This window comes from Pongo pygmaeus, chromosome 2, assembly GCF_028885625.2.
Source record: "Pongo pygmaeus isolate AG05252 chromosome 2, NHGRI_mPonPyg2-v2.0_pri, whole genome shotgun sequence".
Taxonomy (NCBI): Eukaryota; Metazoa; Chordata; class Mammalia; order Primates; family Hominidae; genus Pongo; species Pongo pygmaeus.
The window spans coordinates 44653602-44671404 of record NC_085930.1 but is presented as its reverse complement, the minus strand read 5'-3'; the positions used below and the strand labels follow the sequence as shown (position 1 = coordinate 44671404).

The following is a 17803-nucleotide window of genomic DNA, read 5'->3' as shown; positions in this document are numbered from 1 at the left end:
TCAATATGTAATACTGAATCAGAAAGAAAATGAACAATTTTGAGTTTTTCTTTTGCTCAGTTAATAGTAGACTGTTTTGAAGCCAAGTTTTAACTATTTATATGAGTCATAAACCATACAATTTAATTAATTGCTTCAAAAATGTAAACTGCTTTAAAACCTGGGAGGTCTTTAAAAGAGGTTATAAATCAGTCACCCCTTTGAAAAAGAAAAAGGAGAGAGAATGAAAGAGAGAGCAGAAGAAAAAAAAAGAAAAACATCTTGTGAGTCAAGTCTGCTTTGTACAGGAAAGTGAACACACAGCACAAGAATTGCCAGGTGTTCTCATAGCAACTCATTGTTGTACTCAACAAGCAGAAGAGTTGCAGATACACAACAATAATAAAACGAACTAAATGTGCTTTTGACATCAGAATGTCTGCAGGAAATAAAGACCAACTCATTAACAGAAAAGGAAAGACTTCATTCTTCTATTAGGAGACGAAAAGACTTTAGAGCCCATCTAATTCATCTGGATGCCACAAGCTCTTCAAACTCTGTATGTCCAGAGTCAACTCCAAATCTTCCCTCTTAAACAATTCCTTCCCAAGTCTTCCCTATCTCACTAAAAGGTGCTTACTATCTACTTCATTATTCAAACTGGAATAATGGCATGATTCCGGACACCTTCCTTTATTTACTTCATCCCAGCATCCAATCTATCAGCAAGAACTGTTAACTCTACCTTCAAAATACCTGCTAATCCAGCTAACTCCTTCCATCTCTCTGCCATCCTCCAATTCAAGCCACCAGCATCTCTAGCCTATGCTACTGCAATCATCTCCACAACAATTTCCCTGTGTCTCCTTCTCTTACTCTTTATGATCCAGTAGTCACAGAGCAGCCCAGAGTGATCTTTAACAAATGGATAGCAAATGTCACTTCCCTGCTTAAAACCACTTAAAGGCCTCCCATCACACATGAAATAGACCATATTTCTTTAACAGACTCACAAGACCTGCGCCCTTACCCACCTTGCTAACATTGTCTTAGGCCATGACGTTCCATTCACAACCACGCTTTGTTCATTGAACCTGACAGTTCCATGTTCTGAATAATGAAAAAAAACTATGAAACTGAATGATCTAATAAAGCTTTGGAAGAAATATTTCACAAAATGCTTCTGAGGTACACATATAGTCACACTTACTATTGTGATGAGCATTTTGCTTCATATACACACAAAAATATTTTCTATGTAAGAGCCCTAACTCCACTATCTAAAGGGTTTTTTTGATTATGCAAACACTTAAGTAGAAGCAAGCTTTTCTTTTAGCTTTTTAGAAAAACAATAAATATAAGGAATATAAATATAGGCTGGGCACGGTGGCTCATGCCTATAATCCCGGCACTTTGGGAGGCCAAGGCAGGCAGATCACCTGCGATCAGGAGTTTGAGACCAGCCTGACCAATATAGTGAAACCCCATCTCTACTAAAAATACAAAAATCAGTCGGGTGTGGTGGCGGGTACCTGTAGTCCCAGCTACTCAGGAGGCTGAGACAGGAGAATTGCTTGAACCCAGGAGGTGGAGGTTGCAGTGAGCTGAGATCATGCCACTGCACTCCAGCCTGGGTGACACAGTAAGACTCCATCTCAAAAAATATATATACATAAACTATTTTTTTCTCAGTTATAATTTTCCAAATTAGAGTTAAAATATTCTCCCAGCATGGCAGTGTAGCTCTTTAAGATATCTGGTGGGCAAAGTGGTGATGGGGACTGGGGAAAGGTGGATATTGGAGAGAAAGAGTATGTACAGTTTACTGTAAATAGGACTTTCCAGTTTAGAGGGGAAAGTGGCAGAAACAACAGTTGCGGGGGTGGGGAAATAGGAAAAAGAAAGAAACCAGACCACCTTCTAAAATGTTTGCAGGCATTTTCATGTTCTATAAGACTCAGGAGAAGGAGAAGCAAAATAAGAGAGGGGAGGGAGAAAGGAGACTCAGGAAGGAAAAAGGGGAATTTAAGACTCATCTTGGTCTGGATCTTCAAGTTTTTGAAACGCCAAATTAACCCACAATGTCACTGCCCAGCAAAGTAGACACACACACACACACACACACACACACACATACACACACACACAATGTGCATCTGCATTAGACACAAGGATAATCTCTGAAATCCTCAAAGCATACATAATGAAAGGCAGGGAAACCATCCAAGCACTGAGTGCTTTCACAGGTCCTTCGAGTTAATATTTTTATTATTCAGCTAATCACATAAAGCTGAGATACATCTCCTGATTTCTAAGGCAACATAAAGTGACATGTAAAAATCATAGCTTACCTCTTTTAAAGTATTGGGGTTAACGGGAAACCCTTTCCCCCCAGAGAGGCTGGAGTATTTCTTTTCCAAATTACAAAGATTCTCCTTTTCCTGAAGGAATACAAAACCTATTAAACTTAAAAGTCAACCTTGGATACAACTGAGAAGCACAGTGACTTTGCATTAGAGACTAACATCAGATTCTCACATATTTCCCCCATTTCTATTTCTTCTCATCATACTCAGTCAAAACTTCAAATCTGTATACTAGAGGTCATCTTCTGCTAGCTGATATGCTGCATGAGTTGTTTCCAAACATACTTAGCTATATAACCTTTAATTCCTAATAAATTTTATAGAGTCATTTAAAAATGTGTTTAAAATAAAAATTTAAAAAATTTTATATAAAAAATATGAAATAAATTTTATATTTTATTTTTACTTTTATATAAAAATAAAATTTTAAAAACATTATTTTAGGCCAGGTGTGGTGGCTCATGCCTGTAATCCCAGCACTTTGGGAGGCCGAGGCAGGCGGATCATGAGGTCAGGAGATCAAGACCACCCTGGGTAACACGGTGAAACCCCGTCTCTACTAAAAATACAAAAAATTAGCTGGGCATGGTGGCGGGCACCTGTAGTCCCAGCTACTCAGGAGGCTCAGGCAGGAGAATGGCGTGAACCTGGGAGGCAGAGGTTGCAGTGAGCCGAGATTGCGCCACTACACTCTAGCCTGGGTGACAGAGCGAGACTCCGTCTCAAAAAAAAAAAAAACATTATTTTCTAATTTTCTTTTAATCCTTCCAAGTAACACATAATTGTTGTTGATTATATAATATCACATGATGTTGTTGATGACATAATATCTAATGATGTAATATCACAACCCAGTGAAATATTTTCTTTTGGGAACTTTATGGTGTTAGCTTTTACATTTGACTATGACTCATCTTGAATTAATTTGGTATTAAGCAACATTTATGGGTCACTTTTTTATTGTGGTATAATTTGTATATATGTCCTTGCCATGGCTGGGGCTAAAATATTTTTAATTAAAAAAAATGTGCATTCAGTGAAATGCATAGATCTTAAGTATATAAATTTATGAGTTTTAACAAATGGAATAATATCCCAGACAAGATAAAGAGCATTTCTGTCACCCCAATCATTTCCTCATGCCCCTACCTGTCAACTTCCACCGTTATGAGCAAGCGTTGTTCTGATTTCCATGGCCTTAACACTAGTTTTGCCTGTGTTATAAAGTGTTTGCCTACTTATAAAATGTAACCACTTCATATAAATGGAATCATACAATATGCATTCTTTTGTGTCAGCCTTCTTTTACTCCATGTTACAGGCATCAGTAGTTCACTGTTTTTTATTGTTGAGGAGTCCTGTATTATATAAATATACCTAACAATTTGCTTATCCATGCTCCTATTGATGGCTATTTAGGTTTTCTAGTTTTGTTTTGTTTTGTTTTGTTTTGTTTACTATTATGGAAAAAGCTACTTTAAACAGTCTTGAACAAGTTTTATATGAAGACATGTTTTCATTTATATTGTGTAAACATCTAGAAGTGGAGTTGCTGGGTCATAGACGGATGTTAAAAAAAACTTCTACAAAGTTCTGTGAAAGGACCGTATATTTTACACTCAAGTCAGCAACGTATGAAAGTTCTAGTTGCTTCATATTCTTGTCAACATTTGAGATTTTCACTTCTTAACTTTAGTCATTTTAGTTTATGAGGTGGAATTAAATTGTTGTTCTAATTCATATTTCCTTGATGACTAATGATAAGTATTTTCCCATGTAACTTTTTGGTTCTTCATATATGTTCTTTCGTAAAATCTCTATTCAAGACTTTTGCCTGTTTTTTAAAAAAATTTATTGATGTATTGCTATTATTATTGATGTGTACAAGTTCTTAATATGTTCTGGATACAAGTCTTTTGTCATTTCTTTTAAAAATTTTTGCTTACTCGAGGCCATAAAAGTGTGCTTTCACTCTTATATTTTCTTCTGGAAGCTTTATCATTTTAATTTTTATATTGAGGTCTCTGATATCTCTTGAATGAATTTACATATATCATATGATGATATTGAGGTTTATTTTTTTTCCATGTTGACTCAGTTGATCCAGCACCATTTCTTTGAAAGACTTATTTTGGTGCCTTTGTCAAAAATCAAAAGACAATATATATGTATGGGTCCATTTTTGGACTTCTAGTTCAGTTTCATTGATCTATTTAATATATGTGTATTTGTATGGCAGTACCACCCTGCCTTAAATGGCTCCAGAGTAAACCTTGAAATAAGAGTACAAATCCTCCAACTTTGTTCTCGTTCAAAGTTGTTTTGGCTATTCTAGGCTCTTTGCATTTTCATATGCAGTTGATTATTGGTGGTAACTATGTTCTATAATGTTGCCACGAACACTGAAATTAGTGAATACTGAACCACTGCCCCTAAAAAAAATACAGGGTTGGGTTCCTGCAAGCCTCTAGTCACAATATTTTCATCAACTGATCAATACTGAACTTTGTTTTACGTGTGTTTCTGTTTGAAGACACTTACTTAATATTATATTATATACCATTATATAATATATTAATATTAACATATTCTACTATATATTATTATTTGTATATTAAGATATATATTGCTGATTCATTAACCTTGAACTGACAGTCAGCAACACTATAACAGCATGAATGAAGTTCATCTAACACACATATTTTCTCCACAGGGCACTTCACAGCCTTCTTGCATTTAGGAGCACTTCACTGCACTTAATCACTATGCTTGGGAGGCATTTTATGCAGCAAATCACCAACAAAAAACAAAAACATAAAAACATGGCATTAAATAATCCACAAAAATAACACTTGTTTACAGTATGGGAGATAAAACAAGAAGGCGGGAGGCTCGCTTGTTCAACCTCAGCTGGTAATGTGCATATTGGCCAACTCAAAATTTTCACCACTCCGTGTATTTCTGTGAATGACTGCAAAAGTGCCACAAGTATCAATTTAGAGGTTACAAATACATTTTAGCAAGTAGACATAATCACAAATATAGAATCCCTGAATAATGAAGATCAACTGTAAATTTTAGCATCAACTTGTCAATTTGTAGAAAAAAGTCTGTTGGGATTTTCATCGGGATTAAAATGTACCTATAGATCAGTTTAGAAAAATAAACATCTTAATACTTATAGACCACAATTTTTACAATCTAATTGTATCTTATATATTTTTTAATAGGAAAATATTATATCTGTGATTGTGCTTACCCATTTTATAAAATCTATCACTAGGAGTTTTTCTCTTTTTTTGGCTAAAATTTTAAATACTAAATACTACATATTACACTAAGTTAAACTGTGTCTTTGAATATTGTGTTCCAAAGGTAAAACAGTAGTGAGGATGCTAATGGAAACAGATTTCATCCCCAGAGCAAGGGATAGAGAGGGAAAATACAACTCCATTCACAGACTTCGAGGTAGGAAAAGGAGGAAGATGGAAGTTGTCAGAAATATGTGCGGGCTGCTGGGGCACCTCAAGTGGGCTCATAATTCTATGTGAAGGACCTATTTCCTTTCTCGTCTTCTTTTTTGTTGTTGTTGTTGTTGTTTTTTTGAGACAGGGTCTCGCTCTGTTGCCCAGGCTGGAGTGCAGTGGCATGATCTTGGCTCACTGAAACCTCTGCCTCCCAGATTCAAGTGATTCTCCTGCCTCAGCCTTCTGAGTAGCAGGGATCACAGGTGTGTGCTACCATGCCCAGATAATTTTTTTGTATTTTTGGTAGATGTAGGGTTTTTCCATGTTGGCCAGACTGGTCTTGAACTCCTGGCCTCAAGTGATCTGCTGCCTCAACCTCCCAAAATGCTGGGATTGTAGGCGTGAGCCACGGTGTCAGGCCTTCCCCTTTCTTCTTAACCTAAAATAGCTAAGAAGGTAATGAATACTCATTTATTTTAGGTGGGACTATGGTACAGCTTCATCCTTTAATACTTCCTTCTGGATTTGGTCTTTCTCTGCATGCCATTCTCGGTCTATCACACATTTTCATGATCCCAAGTGTCATATTGCTAATGTAGTGGCATAAATGCAGGGTTCAGATCTGAGACTAGCCCCATTAACTTTAACGTTTGGTGTCTTATTGCTGAAATGACACCAGGGGCCATGTCAGAGAGTTAGGCTACAGCTTGCTTTTCAATGTCTTTGGGCAAAGAAATCCTTTTACAGGTAGTCACTTTAGGTGTTGGACCAGAAGAGGACATAGCCTCTTTGGTGAGGATGATCTTGCCACCCCTCGACCACACCATATGGAGTTTCTACCTACCCAGTTAATTCAAACTAAATGCAATGTGACATTTGCTAGAAAGACCCATGCACAAATAACTGGAGTTCAAAACACCAGATCAGCTGGGCCAAAATATTTGACAGTAGTAAAAAGGACATTTTTCCTTAAGTTCACCCTAAATTGGTGTTAGAATGCATTTTAACTATTTGATGAATGGTAGGACTTTTTTAAAAAAGAGGAAAATAATCATTTAAAAATATAGACTTTCCATCGTTAAGATTTTTACAATGTGAAAAAAGCATGAAGAAAACATCCTTGCTTATTTTCTGAATGCTAGTTAATAGTTCAGAGTATCAGCTTATGAATGTGGAGGATTAAATACAAAAGTACAAAAAAATCTTCCTTAAATTGTATAGACATTCACTATTAAAAGGTGTTTACTTTAAAGGGGGCAATTTCCCTGAATTTGGAACCTATGTTTTACTGTAGCCAGTGCTGAAAAGGAAATACTTACTCTTTGCAACATCATTATTAAATTATTCTTTTCTTTCACAAAATGATCTTGTTCTCTCTGAGCCTGCTGAACAATGTGATTGGCTTGCTTTTTCAATGCAGAAATTTTTTCCTGGAGGAAAAGAGATGATCATAGGAAGATGTACATTAGACACTCAAAGGTTTGCTAGTCTGTCCTAGAAAAGGGAGTAAAAAATTTTCACAACTGGCATAAGAGTGACTACATTTTAGTTGATGGTGGGCAGTGATTATTACCAAGAGACTGTGAGGCATTTCTTTGACCTGTCAGCCTCAATACTTTCTTTACTGAAGGCTAATATAGATCGACTGATTAAAAACCTATCTTGAAGAACCCAGAAGTCAACAGGAAATCTCGTTTTAGGCTATCGATGAATTTTTTACAACATCTTGGGTACGCCTCATGAGAAACAAACAATGGAATTTCTTATTTAACCTGAGAGTTTAGGAAAACACCTTCTCTTGTCTTTCCTTTCCTCAATTTTATTGCTTTAGTACAGAGCCCTGGGTGTGATTCTAAATTCTGGAACAAAGTTGAATTCTGGGCTGGACATCTAAGTGCTAGGGGTTGGGTGGAGTCAGTAGTAATCCACATGGCATTCTACTTCTAATGGTAATAAGCTATCAGCCAGTTTTGAGAACTATTGAGTAATGAAAACAGAGAAGAATCCAAAATAGACTTTGTTCATAGAATTATTCTGAACCCAGTTACTATGATTGCAAAAAGAAATAATTTAAAACCAATATCTGAATTCCTGATTTTCTATGCCTTGGTTTTCACATGAATGAAACAATTAGGTATTATTCATAAATGCATCTACAGCATTATGTAACAACTGTAACATGTCTCAATTTGTCTAATTTGGAACACCATTTGCCACATACATGGCAGACTGCATAATCTGTCAAATGTGATATTCAGACAGACATATGTCATAGCTATGTTAAGCAGAAATATATTTTGATTTTTCACATTGAATGACACCTGGCAGAAGTACCTTTCTAGAAACGATGTTCCGTTGATATTCAGCAACTTCACGCAGGAGCTGTTGAGTCAAGTTCTCCTTTTCTTCATCTAGACGGCTCTCATGTTCAAGCTGCTGGAACTCCAGGTCTTCAAAGTGTTTGCTTTCAACATCCAACAGGTCAGCATCCTTTGGAGAAAAGGGAATGAAAACAGTACACACTGAGATAACTACCACCTTCTTAACGTGAAGAAACATTTATTAAAAGCAGTTGGTCCAAGATATCTTTCCAATTACAATATTGACCAGGGTTAGAACATAACACTCTCTTTTGGAGTTAAATCCCAGAACGTGACTGTTAGAGGGAATCGACAGGGGTGTGGTGGGGTGGGCAGCATTTATTTCACCCTCAGTTTTAGACTTCTCTGTAGAGGTAAGAATTCTTGCGTTAAACCCACTGGGTGGCTTTAAAATGGAGAAGGAAGTATAAAAACAACTCAGTAAATAACCTAAACACAGTCTGCAGTCCAAAGGTGTAACATAGTGTTACAAGAAAATTCTTCTTGGCCAGGCGTGGTGGGTGGCTCATACATGTAATCCCAGCACTTTGGGAGGCTGAGGCGGGGGGGATCACCTGAGGTCAGGAGTTTGAGACCAGCCTGGCCAACATGGCGAAACCCCGTCTCTACTAAAAACACAAAAGTTAGCTGGGCATGGTGGTGGGCACCTGTAGTCCCAGCTACGTGGGAGGCTGAGACAGGAGAATTGCTTGAGATGGAGGTTGCGGTGAGCCAAGATTGTGCCATTGCACTCCACCCTGGGCAACAAGGGTGAAACTCTGTCAAAAAAATAAAAATAAAAATAAAAGTAAAAAAAAGAAAGAAAGAAAGGAAAGGAAAGGAAGCTCTTCTTCAATTTTTCATAGAAAACAAGACTAACGTGGAGATTAAAGAGTCAAAAGTTGGCACACGTACAGACCAGAGGTATCTAATAGGGATACATGGATCCCAGATGGCACACAACACAATCTGCTAGACTGTGCAGAAAAAAATTAGACCCCTTTCATACTTGTTTTTAATTGTTTATTTTCTTTTTCAGTTTCTCAACATATGTTTTCTAATGTATACACAAGTAGCATAGTATGTATACATGATTTTAAATATATACACTCTTTAGGCATGCACACTATATATATTTATAATAATATGGATTATATATCATATGTCTACAAAGGAAATGCATGCTCTAATAATTTTATTAAAGGGATAAGCAATCAAAAACTTTTGGACATGGGCTCTAGGTGATGACGATGTGTCAGTGGAGGTTTAGCAATTATAACAATTGTACTGCTCTGGTGGAGAATGTTGATAATGAGGGGAGCCTATGCATGTGCAGGGGCAGAAGGAATATGGCAAATGTCTGTAAGTTCTGCTGGGTTTTGCTGAAAATATAAAACTGCTCTAAAAAATAAAGTCTATTTTTTTAAAAATTGGAAAGTGAGGTTTTAAAGCCAGGGTTCTATGAACCCATTAAAAATATGTACACACCTTTTTACTGGAAAGTGTAAACAAAGCTTTTATGAGGCACAAAGGGTGACTCAAAAGGTTAAACACCACCACTCTCAGAATAATCTTCAGGACACTTAAGGAAGATCGGAAATCATGAAAATCAGATGGTCTAGAAAAAGCATTCTCTAACCTATGAGGTACTTGAAGACAGGAATATATTTATGCATCTGCATTCATGCAGAGATTGATGCATGTTGTATAGATTATTCTCTAATACACTTTTTGTTTAAACACCCTCTTATTTTTGGAGTCTTTAACATTATTTATAAATGGCATATGTTTAGGAAATTTCCTTTTCTTTTCTTTATTTTTTTTAAATTTTTTTTTTAGAAGACAGGGTCTTGCATTGTCACTCAGGCTGGAGTGCTGTGGCACAACACAGCTTACTGCAGCCTCGACCTCCTAGGCTCAAGCAATCTTCCTGCCTCAACCTCCCAAGTAGCTGGGACTGCAGGTGCACACCACCATGCCTGGCTAATTTTTGTACTTTTTTGTAGAACGAGGTTTTGTCATATTGCCCAGGCTGGTCTCAAACTCAAGCGATCCACTCACCTCAGCCGCTACTCACCTGGATCCACTCACCTGGGATTATAGGTGTAAACCACCACACCCAGCCAGATTTTTTATAAATATAACTTATACATAATCTACATCCAAAAGGAAGAGGCAGCTGGGCTCTGTGGCTCACAGCTCTACATAGCTAACATAAGCAAAGCATTTTTTGGTTGTTCTTCAATCAAATCATCAAAGAGAGTTGGATAAATAATTATATGCTAAGTTATTTCGATATCTATATTCAACCCCACCCCCACTCTGGTTTTTATATTAATGATAAAGCAAGCTTTTTGATAAAATAAAATGTATTTCTATCTTCTGCAATGACTTTTACTCTAGGGATGATTCATAGAAGAGCTATTAGCTACTGAGTAATTAGCAACAAGACTATCATGTCAACACAGACTGAATTCTCAAAGCTTAAGAGCAGGAAAAACACAATTTGAAAGACATATTCAACATTTCTTAACACTTCTTTATATTTTATTTGGCTCCAAAAAAATATGCGCTCAATTTCAAGTGTTTGGTTGACATTTCAAGTTTATCAGACATTTCAAATTTATAACTTCTAAAAGAATTAATGAATTAAAAGAATTAAGGAATTAAGAAATAACTCAAGTGTTATGGCTTAAAACAATATCTTCTGTTTTGAAATAATACACTGACTGACATAATAAGCACATACACTCAAGTTTATAAGGTCTTCCAATTAAGCTTGATTTGTGGCCAAAGATTACTGAGATTTAAAAAAAAGGAATAAGCCCTTTTTCTGGCTTATAAGTAATCTTCATTCAAAGTGGCCATATGACTCAGAATATATACACTTTGCTAGTCAGTTGCTTACTCCACATCTGGCTAATATGCAATATGTGTTATTTTAACCCTGCATGAAAGTCAAAGAATCATTCATTTATTTGTAGTAAATACTTAAATCACTGCATGAAAATAATGGCATACTAAGTAAGAAAGGTGAAAATTAGGCTAAGCTCAGCACTCAGACTCCACTGACGTAATCATCTGATCAAGTTATCTAAACCATCAAAATGTGTGTATATAAACTTACATCTTAAACAAAAAACTATTAGGGAGAGGAATAAAAACTTTTACAAGATTTTATGTATGAATAAGAAGTCTGGGAATGGAATTTGGGGGCAGGAATAGTTTAATTGAGCACAGAATAATATACACAGGAAGTTCAAAGTGAAGTATGTATGACTAATTGAATGAAAATTTTAACTACACTCACTAAAAGAGCATTACATATCTCTACTGGCTGGCAAGCTCAAAGGCCAGGCATGAAGGACCTAAAACAGCTGCACTAAAGGAAATTCTGTGCAATTTCTTTTTTCTTTCTAGTAACTTTTTAAATAATGTATATGGCAGAAGTTTACATGCAGTTCTTTATGTTTTCTTTGCCTGATGGAGGGACAGGAAGAAGACAATAGATGTGGTATGACCAGGAGAAATTGCAGTAATAACTGCTCATGGCCAACTCCAGAAGCAAATTTAAATGGGGCTCAGGGTTTTGTTAACTTTTACACTTTAACTACATACTTTTGGAATATGGAAAAAGACAGTTCAAATAATCTAGTCCAACCTCCTTGAGGTGATTAATACTGTCAACCTGATTGGATTGAAGGATGCAAAGTATTGATCCTGGGTGTGTCTGGGAGGATCTTGCCAAAGATTAACATTTGAGTCGGTGGGCTGGGAAAGGCAGACCCACCCTTAATCTGGGCAAGCACCATCTAATCAGCTGCCAGAGTGGCTAGAATATAAAGCAGGCAGAAACAAAACAAAACAAAACAAAACAAAACAAAACAAGAAACAACATGAAAAGACTAGACTGGCCTAGCCTCCCAGCCTACATCCGTCTCCTGTGCTGGATGCTTCCTGCCCTTGAACACTGGACTCCAAGTACTTCAGTTTTGAGACTTGGACTGGCTTTCCTTGCCCCTCAGCTTGCAGACAGCCTGTTGTGGGACCTTGCGATTGTGGGAGTTAATACTTAATGAACTCCCCTACATCTATCTATCTATCTATCTATCTATCTATCTATCTATCTATCTCCCCTACATCTATCTATCTATCTATCTATCTGTCTGTCTGTCTGTCTGGTCTGTCTGTCTGCCTGGTCTGTCTGTCTGTCTGTCTGGTCTGTCTGTCCTGTCTGTCTGTCTGGTCTGTCTGTCTGTCTGGTCTGTCTGTCTGTCTGTCTGGTCTGTCTGTCTGTCTGTCTATCTATCTATCTTATATATACATATATTGTATTAGTTCTGTCCCTCTAGAGAACCCTGACTAATACACTCCTTATTTCATATATGAGGATATTGCGGCCCATAGAAGTTGAATGACTTGTCCAAGACTAATAGATAAACTAATTTTATAGCCAGTGACAATAAAAAGGTCTTCTAATTGTAGATCACTGAATAAATTTTTTTTAAAACATCAAGATACTCCCCGACTCTACTAAAAATATGAAAAATGAGCCGGGCATGGTGGCGGGTGCCTGTAGTCCCAGCTGCTCAGGAGGCTGAGGCAGGAGAATGGCGTGAACCTGGGAGGTGGAGCTTGCAGTGAGTCGAGATTGCGCTACTGCCCTCCAACCTGGGTGACAGAGCAAGACTCTGTCTCAAAAAATAAAAAATAAAAAATACTCAAGATACCAAAATCAACAATTCATTTGAGTAACTATCAAAAGCACAAGAAGACAGTTACCTGGCTGGGATAGTTTTCTTTTGCTTTTGATTATTTACTCAAATAAAAGTTTGATTTTGGTCTTGATTAAAAAAATGTATCCAGTGATATCTACAATTATTAGACCTTTTTTCTATCACTGGCTCTAAAATCATTTTATTCATTAGTCTTGGACAACTCATTCCAACTCTATGGGCCTAAATATCCTCATATATGAAATGAGAAGGTAGGATGAGATTATTTCTATTATCTTTTTCCACATGAGATGAGTTAAATGACTCATTTTCATTTAACATCAGTTTTCTTTTCTACACTATTAGTAACCCAGGGATTGCTGTGTCCATATCAACTACCAGATTGGTAAGGCCATGTTAACAACATACCAACCACAGGCCACAAAACCAATATCAGATGAAAATAATATTCAGACTCTAACGTCATGATTTAAAGGTAGGAAGACCAGCCACAAGTCATTATGCTGCATGCACAAAATCATTCTACAATTTCAGCTTAAGTATTCAAGGCAATATGCAGTTTAATAAAATAACTTTCTTCTTATTCTTTTATTTTTTACTTTGTGTGACTTACCACCTAACGAAGCTATTTATAATAAAATAAACTTTATTAAATGTAGTCTAAACGCCCAAGGGAATGCTTTGTAGTGAAGTCATATTCTGAAGTGTTTGAAGTCTAAGGAGAGATAAGCTGTGATAACACAGAAAGGTCCTAAAGTGAACTTTAGAACTTACTTCTCATGAAGTAAGTGAACTTTTTACTGATTAAGCCAAGGCATTGGTGAAGAGTTATACTGGTCGTCATCCTTGAAAAACAGAATTAGTAGACCTCTTAATATCAGGTGAACTGCAGCCATCACAAGCCAGTTGTCTCTCCTAAGGAAAGAGGTTTTATAAGAATTTTACACTCTGTTTGGAGAGGAAAGGGAAGAAGTCTCTGCTTTCAATTAATGGAAAAGACTGTCTGCATCATTTCCTTTCCTCTTTTGTAGTCAGAATCTTTGGAACATATAACTCATATTATGAGTTATCCTACAGAATCTAGATTAAGCTAAACAGTATTTATATTAATCATAATCCAAGTTGTGAATAGAGCCTATCGATTTTTATGTAAAGCAATGTTTATAAAGAACACAATAAATGGATAACCAGAGGAAGGGAAGGACAAAATATACAATTATGCTGCTGACTGTAAATAAGGAATTACAATGACTGTGTAAAATCTTTAGTGATAAGGAGAGTTAAAAAACAGTAAGCAAATATAAAAAAAATCAGTTTTCCCATCTCTTTTGTTAACTAGCATAAACACAAACAAATTACAAACTGAAATTACTTTACAAATACTAGTTTTCTTCCAATCATTCTTATCATAAAATTTTCAGAGAATTGTGACTGAGAGGCAGGAAGTTTTATCTTCTTACAACAAATTCAGCTGTACACAATAAAAGGAGTAAAGGGAAGACATGTGGTTAAAACTTTCTTTGCTCCAGCATTGTAAGAAATAAATACTAAAGCTATTATGCTGCAGTTTAAACAGCTGCATTGGATTCTCATTATTAAGATGCTCTCAACTTCTGCAATACATTGAAAAGCTTTAACTGTATTTTTTCACCTAATGACGTTCTCAGAGGTAGCAAATATTTTTGTATTAAAGGTCATCTTAAGAACGTTTAAGGATGTGCTATCTCAATAAATTTTTCAACCTCCCCATTCCCAAGAAGGTACAAACATAATAACATAGATGAAACTAGCTTGTTATACTCAGGTAGAATCATAAATTGTTACTCACTTAAGACAAATTACTATTACGTGACTCTTTCAGATATCCAAGACTGTTAACGACTGCTTCCCCAGAGGGAAGCAGTTTACTGGGGCTGCTGTTCAAAGGAAATGACCCACTTGCCAAGAGGCTATAAAATATTAAGTGGCTGTGCCAGTGTTTGTGAAACTATCCACCTAGGAAGTCTTGCTTTCAGAAGATAACCAGTGTGGCTGTGTTAAACGCTGCCAACTTTAAGGATCAAAGAATAACTTGATAAAGCTTAACTAGAAAGTCTATGCTGCATTCAGTTCTTAGAAATTATGAAGCTCACATGAGATGTTGGGGGCATTAGTAATGCCCTGCATCTTGGGTCTTGGTGTTTAATTGTTGTGATTGGGCTAATTAGTTCAATGTCACTAACCAGCAGAAAGAAAAGGAAAAACAAAAGAACAGCTGCTGATGGGGAGCAAAACAGAAAATAGGATAATTTGGGGACAAGAGTCTAAAATCAAGCTAAAGAACAAAACATTCAAGGGTAAATAGGATTCATGACGCAGCAGAGAATGCAGGGGAAGAGGTCAGTTAATACAAATGCTATAATGTTGATGTTGGTTACAAATCAGAAATAGCTTCTTTTGTTACCCAAAAAATGACTCCAGAAATGGTTTTGCATTAGAAATTATGTGAAGGATTCTAACAAGGAATTTAAAAAACTGATTAGCATGGAATAATATATACTGTTAGCATGCATATTTCCATTTAAACGTATCTAGTGACTAGAACTTATGCAAACTTATGCTATATGAAGTAGTAAGTCACAGGTAAGTGGCACTTAAGTGAAAAACAAAAACGAAAAGCAAAATAACTGGTGCATTCCTGTTTGCTACTGACCCTCTTCAGTTGTTGTTGTAACTGTTCCCTCATGGACTCAGGACAATTGTCCAGCTGGGTCTTCTGCTCGGAGTAAAGCTCCTGAAGCCTCTCTAGTTTTTCCCTTTCAGCATCAAGCTTTACCTTCTCCTGAAGTTCAGAAACCAGAAAATAGAATAGAAATTACCTTCACACCCCAAGCAGGTGCTAGTGAACATTTCTCAAGGATAACACAAACAAACATACACAAACTCTGGACAATCTATGAATGTAGAAACATATCTTGTTAGTGGCTAGGATAAAGGGATATAAGTGGAAGTTAAGACAAAGGGATTGGGTTTCTGCATTCTCAAAGCACAGTCCACTTCATGGCAGTGACTCCCATTTTCCTTCCCTCCCTCCTTCCTGCCAGCATGTTACAAAAGCAGGGGAAGCAATGGTCATGTTGAGTGTTGGTCATTGGCCAACAATCAAAGAAATGCCAACCAAATTCATAAGCAAGCCTTGCTAAGAGTCACCTGTCAGAGAACCAGATGAAGGAAAGGGGGCATTTACCTCAAGGACTGTCATAGCCTAACTCGCTCAAGGCCTTTGCATGGCAAGTTTTGGAATTTATTGGTTTTGTTCTCAGGTTAGAGGAATTCTAGGTGTATTAATTGACATCCCCGTCATCTGAAACAGTTCTAGCTATCTGGAAAACTTCAGAAATTACAGTTAGAAAATCTTAATCCAGAGAGATTATTCAAGGACTGAGAGAGCTAGTAAAAATGCAAGACAGACAAAGCAGCGAAGGGAAGGCATAGGCAGTTCAGACACACCAAAAATGTGACGGGGACTGTGGAAATACAGACTTTCCCACAACGACTGACATAAAAATAAACTGAAACATGGACTGTGAAAAAAAGAAAAGAGTCAGAGAAGAAAGGAGAAGGAAGAGAATACTAAATCCCTTCCAAGTCACACATGCAAATGAGACCCTGGATATTCTCTAGGATTTAATAGGCAAATACTCTAATACAGTGATTACACGGCTTTACAATGCTACCTCTTAAATTAAGAAACAAAACTTTAGTTTGTTTGGTGCCAGTCTTCCCAACTTGTGTTCTTTTTATGATGCTCTGAACAATTGAAACAAATTTTAGATGTGTTTTCTCCTTGTGTAACACCGTCAGCCTAAACAAAAGCACTTTATGAAGCACTTTGACAATTTGACCTTCGGTAAGTGAAATGACCACCACCTTCCCTTCCTAATATTCCTTTTATATAAACTGGCAGGAACAAATCTAGCTTCTAAGCACATCACAGAAGGACTCTTTTTAAGAATTTTCCTCTAAAATAGTCCTATAAAATTATCCTTAATACATTTTATCAAAATGGCCATGATTTCCTATATAAACACATAGATTCCGTATAAAAGATGTTATGGTTCAAATCTAAAACTACATGACATCAATACCAGTTCACTTGAGTCTCCATTTTTTACTTAAATTTAGAAATGTATATTTGGCTTTAGAAATGTAATTTTCTTAAAATAATTAAATTCAGAAATCATAAACCTGAGACCCCTACTTCATATATCAATCTAACATGGTTCTGTAACAACTTAAAAGTTTAACAGGCAACAAAGAAAATTTCTTCGATCTTCAACGGTAAGTTTGCTCACTGTACACACCAATTGTGCAAGAGTTGGAGAAAGCAATGGCATTGTTAACAGAAGAAAGGATGCCCACGTGTGCTAATCCATAGTTAAACTGAGTATACTAGCACTGTTAGATTTAGTCTTTAGTTTCAGAATTATTTTTTTTCCTTAATAAAACCAGCCATACAGAATATATGTTGTCCTCTGGCTAAGAAAAGGTGTTCTTTCCTGTGTGTGTGCATCAAAGATTGCCCTATTTACACGGCAAAATAATTTTATCCCAAGAGTTCTATTTCTAGGTACTGCATCACCAGAGTTTGCAGCAACTCTACCTCCAAATGGAAAGCTAAAAAGTAATTTAAAAAAGAAGGAGAAGAAGACTACTCATTATAATTTAATAGCACATGTATAAAGCCCTAAAATTTAAAATTATCTTTGACAGAAAACACTGATACGATATTTGATAATACAGAAAGCCACTGGCCTAAACCACAGGTCTCAAATCTGAAGAAATAACAAAAGTACTCCTGATGCTCTCAAATATTTGTATTGTTAATAATAAACTCAAATCAACAACTAATAAAA

The 17803-nt window shown here is 36.4% G+C and overlaps 1 protein-coding gene across 18 annotated transcripts in view; it reads right to left on the bottom strand.

The window, feature by feature from the left end:
* PHLDB2 (pleckstrin homology like domain family B member 2) overlaps positions 1 to 17803 on the bottom strand; it is a 240953-nt gene that overhangs the window by 28672 nt on the left and 194478 nt on the right. For 10 of the 18 annotated variants that reach the window (XM_063661609.1, XM_063661610.1, XM_063661613.1 and 7 more), the window contains exons 6-9: positions 15601 to 15729; positions 8147 to 8302; positions 7132 to 7242; positions 2331 to 2420 (exon numbers count right to left, since the gene is read on the bottom strand). In XM_063661609.1, the coding sequence (XP_063517679.1) occupies positions 2331 to 2420; positions 7132 to 7242; positions 8147 to 8302; positions 15601 to 15729 (486 nt within the window). The remainder of the gene's footprint in view (positions 1 to 2330; positions 2421 to 7131; positions 7243 to 8146; positions 8303 to 15600; positions 15730 to 17803) is intronic. The other 8 variants (XM_054480718.2, XM_063661612.1, XM_063661615.1 and 5 more) reach the window with 1 other exon arrangement.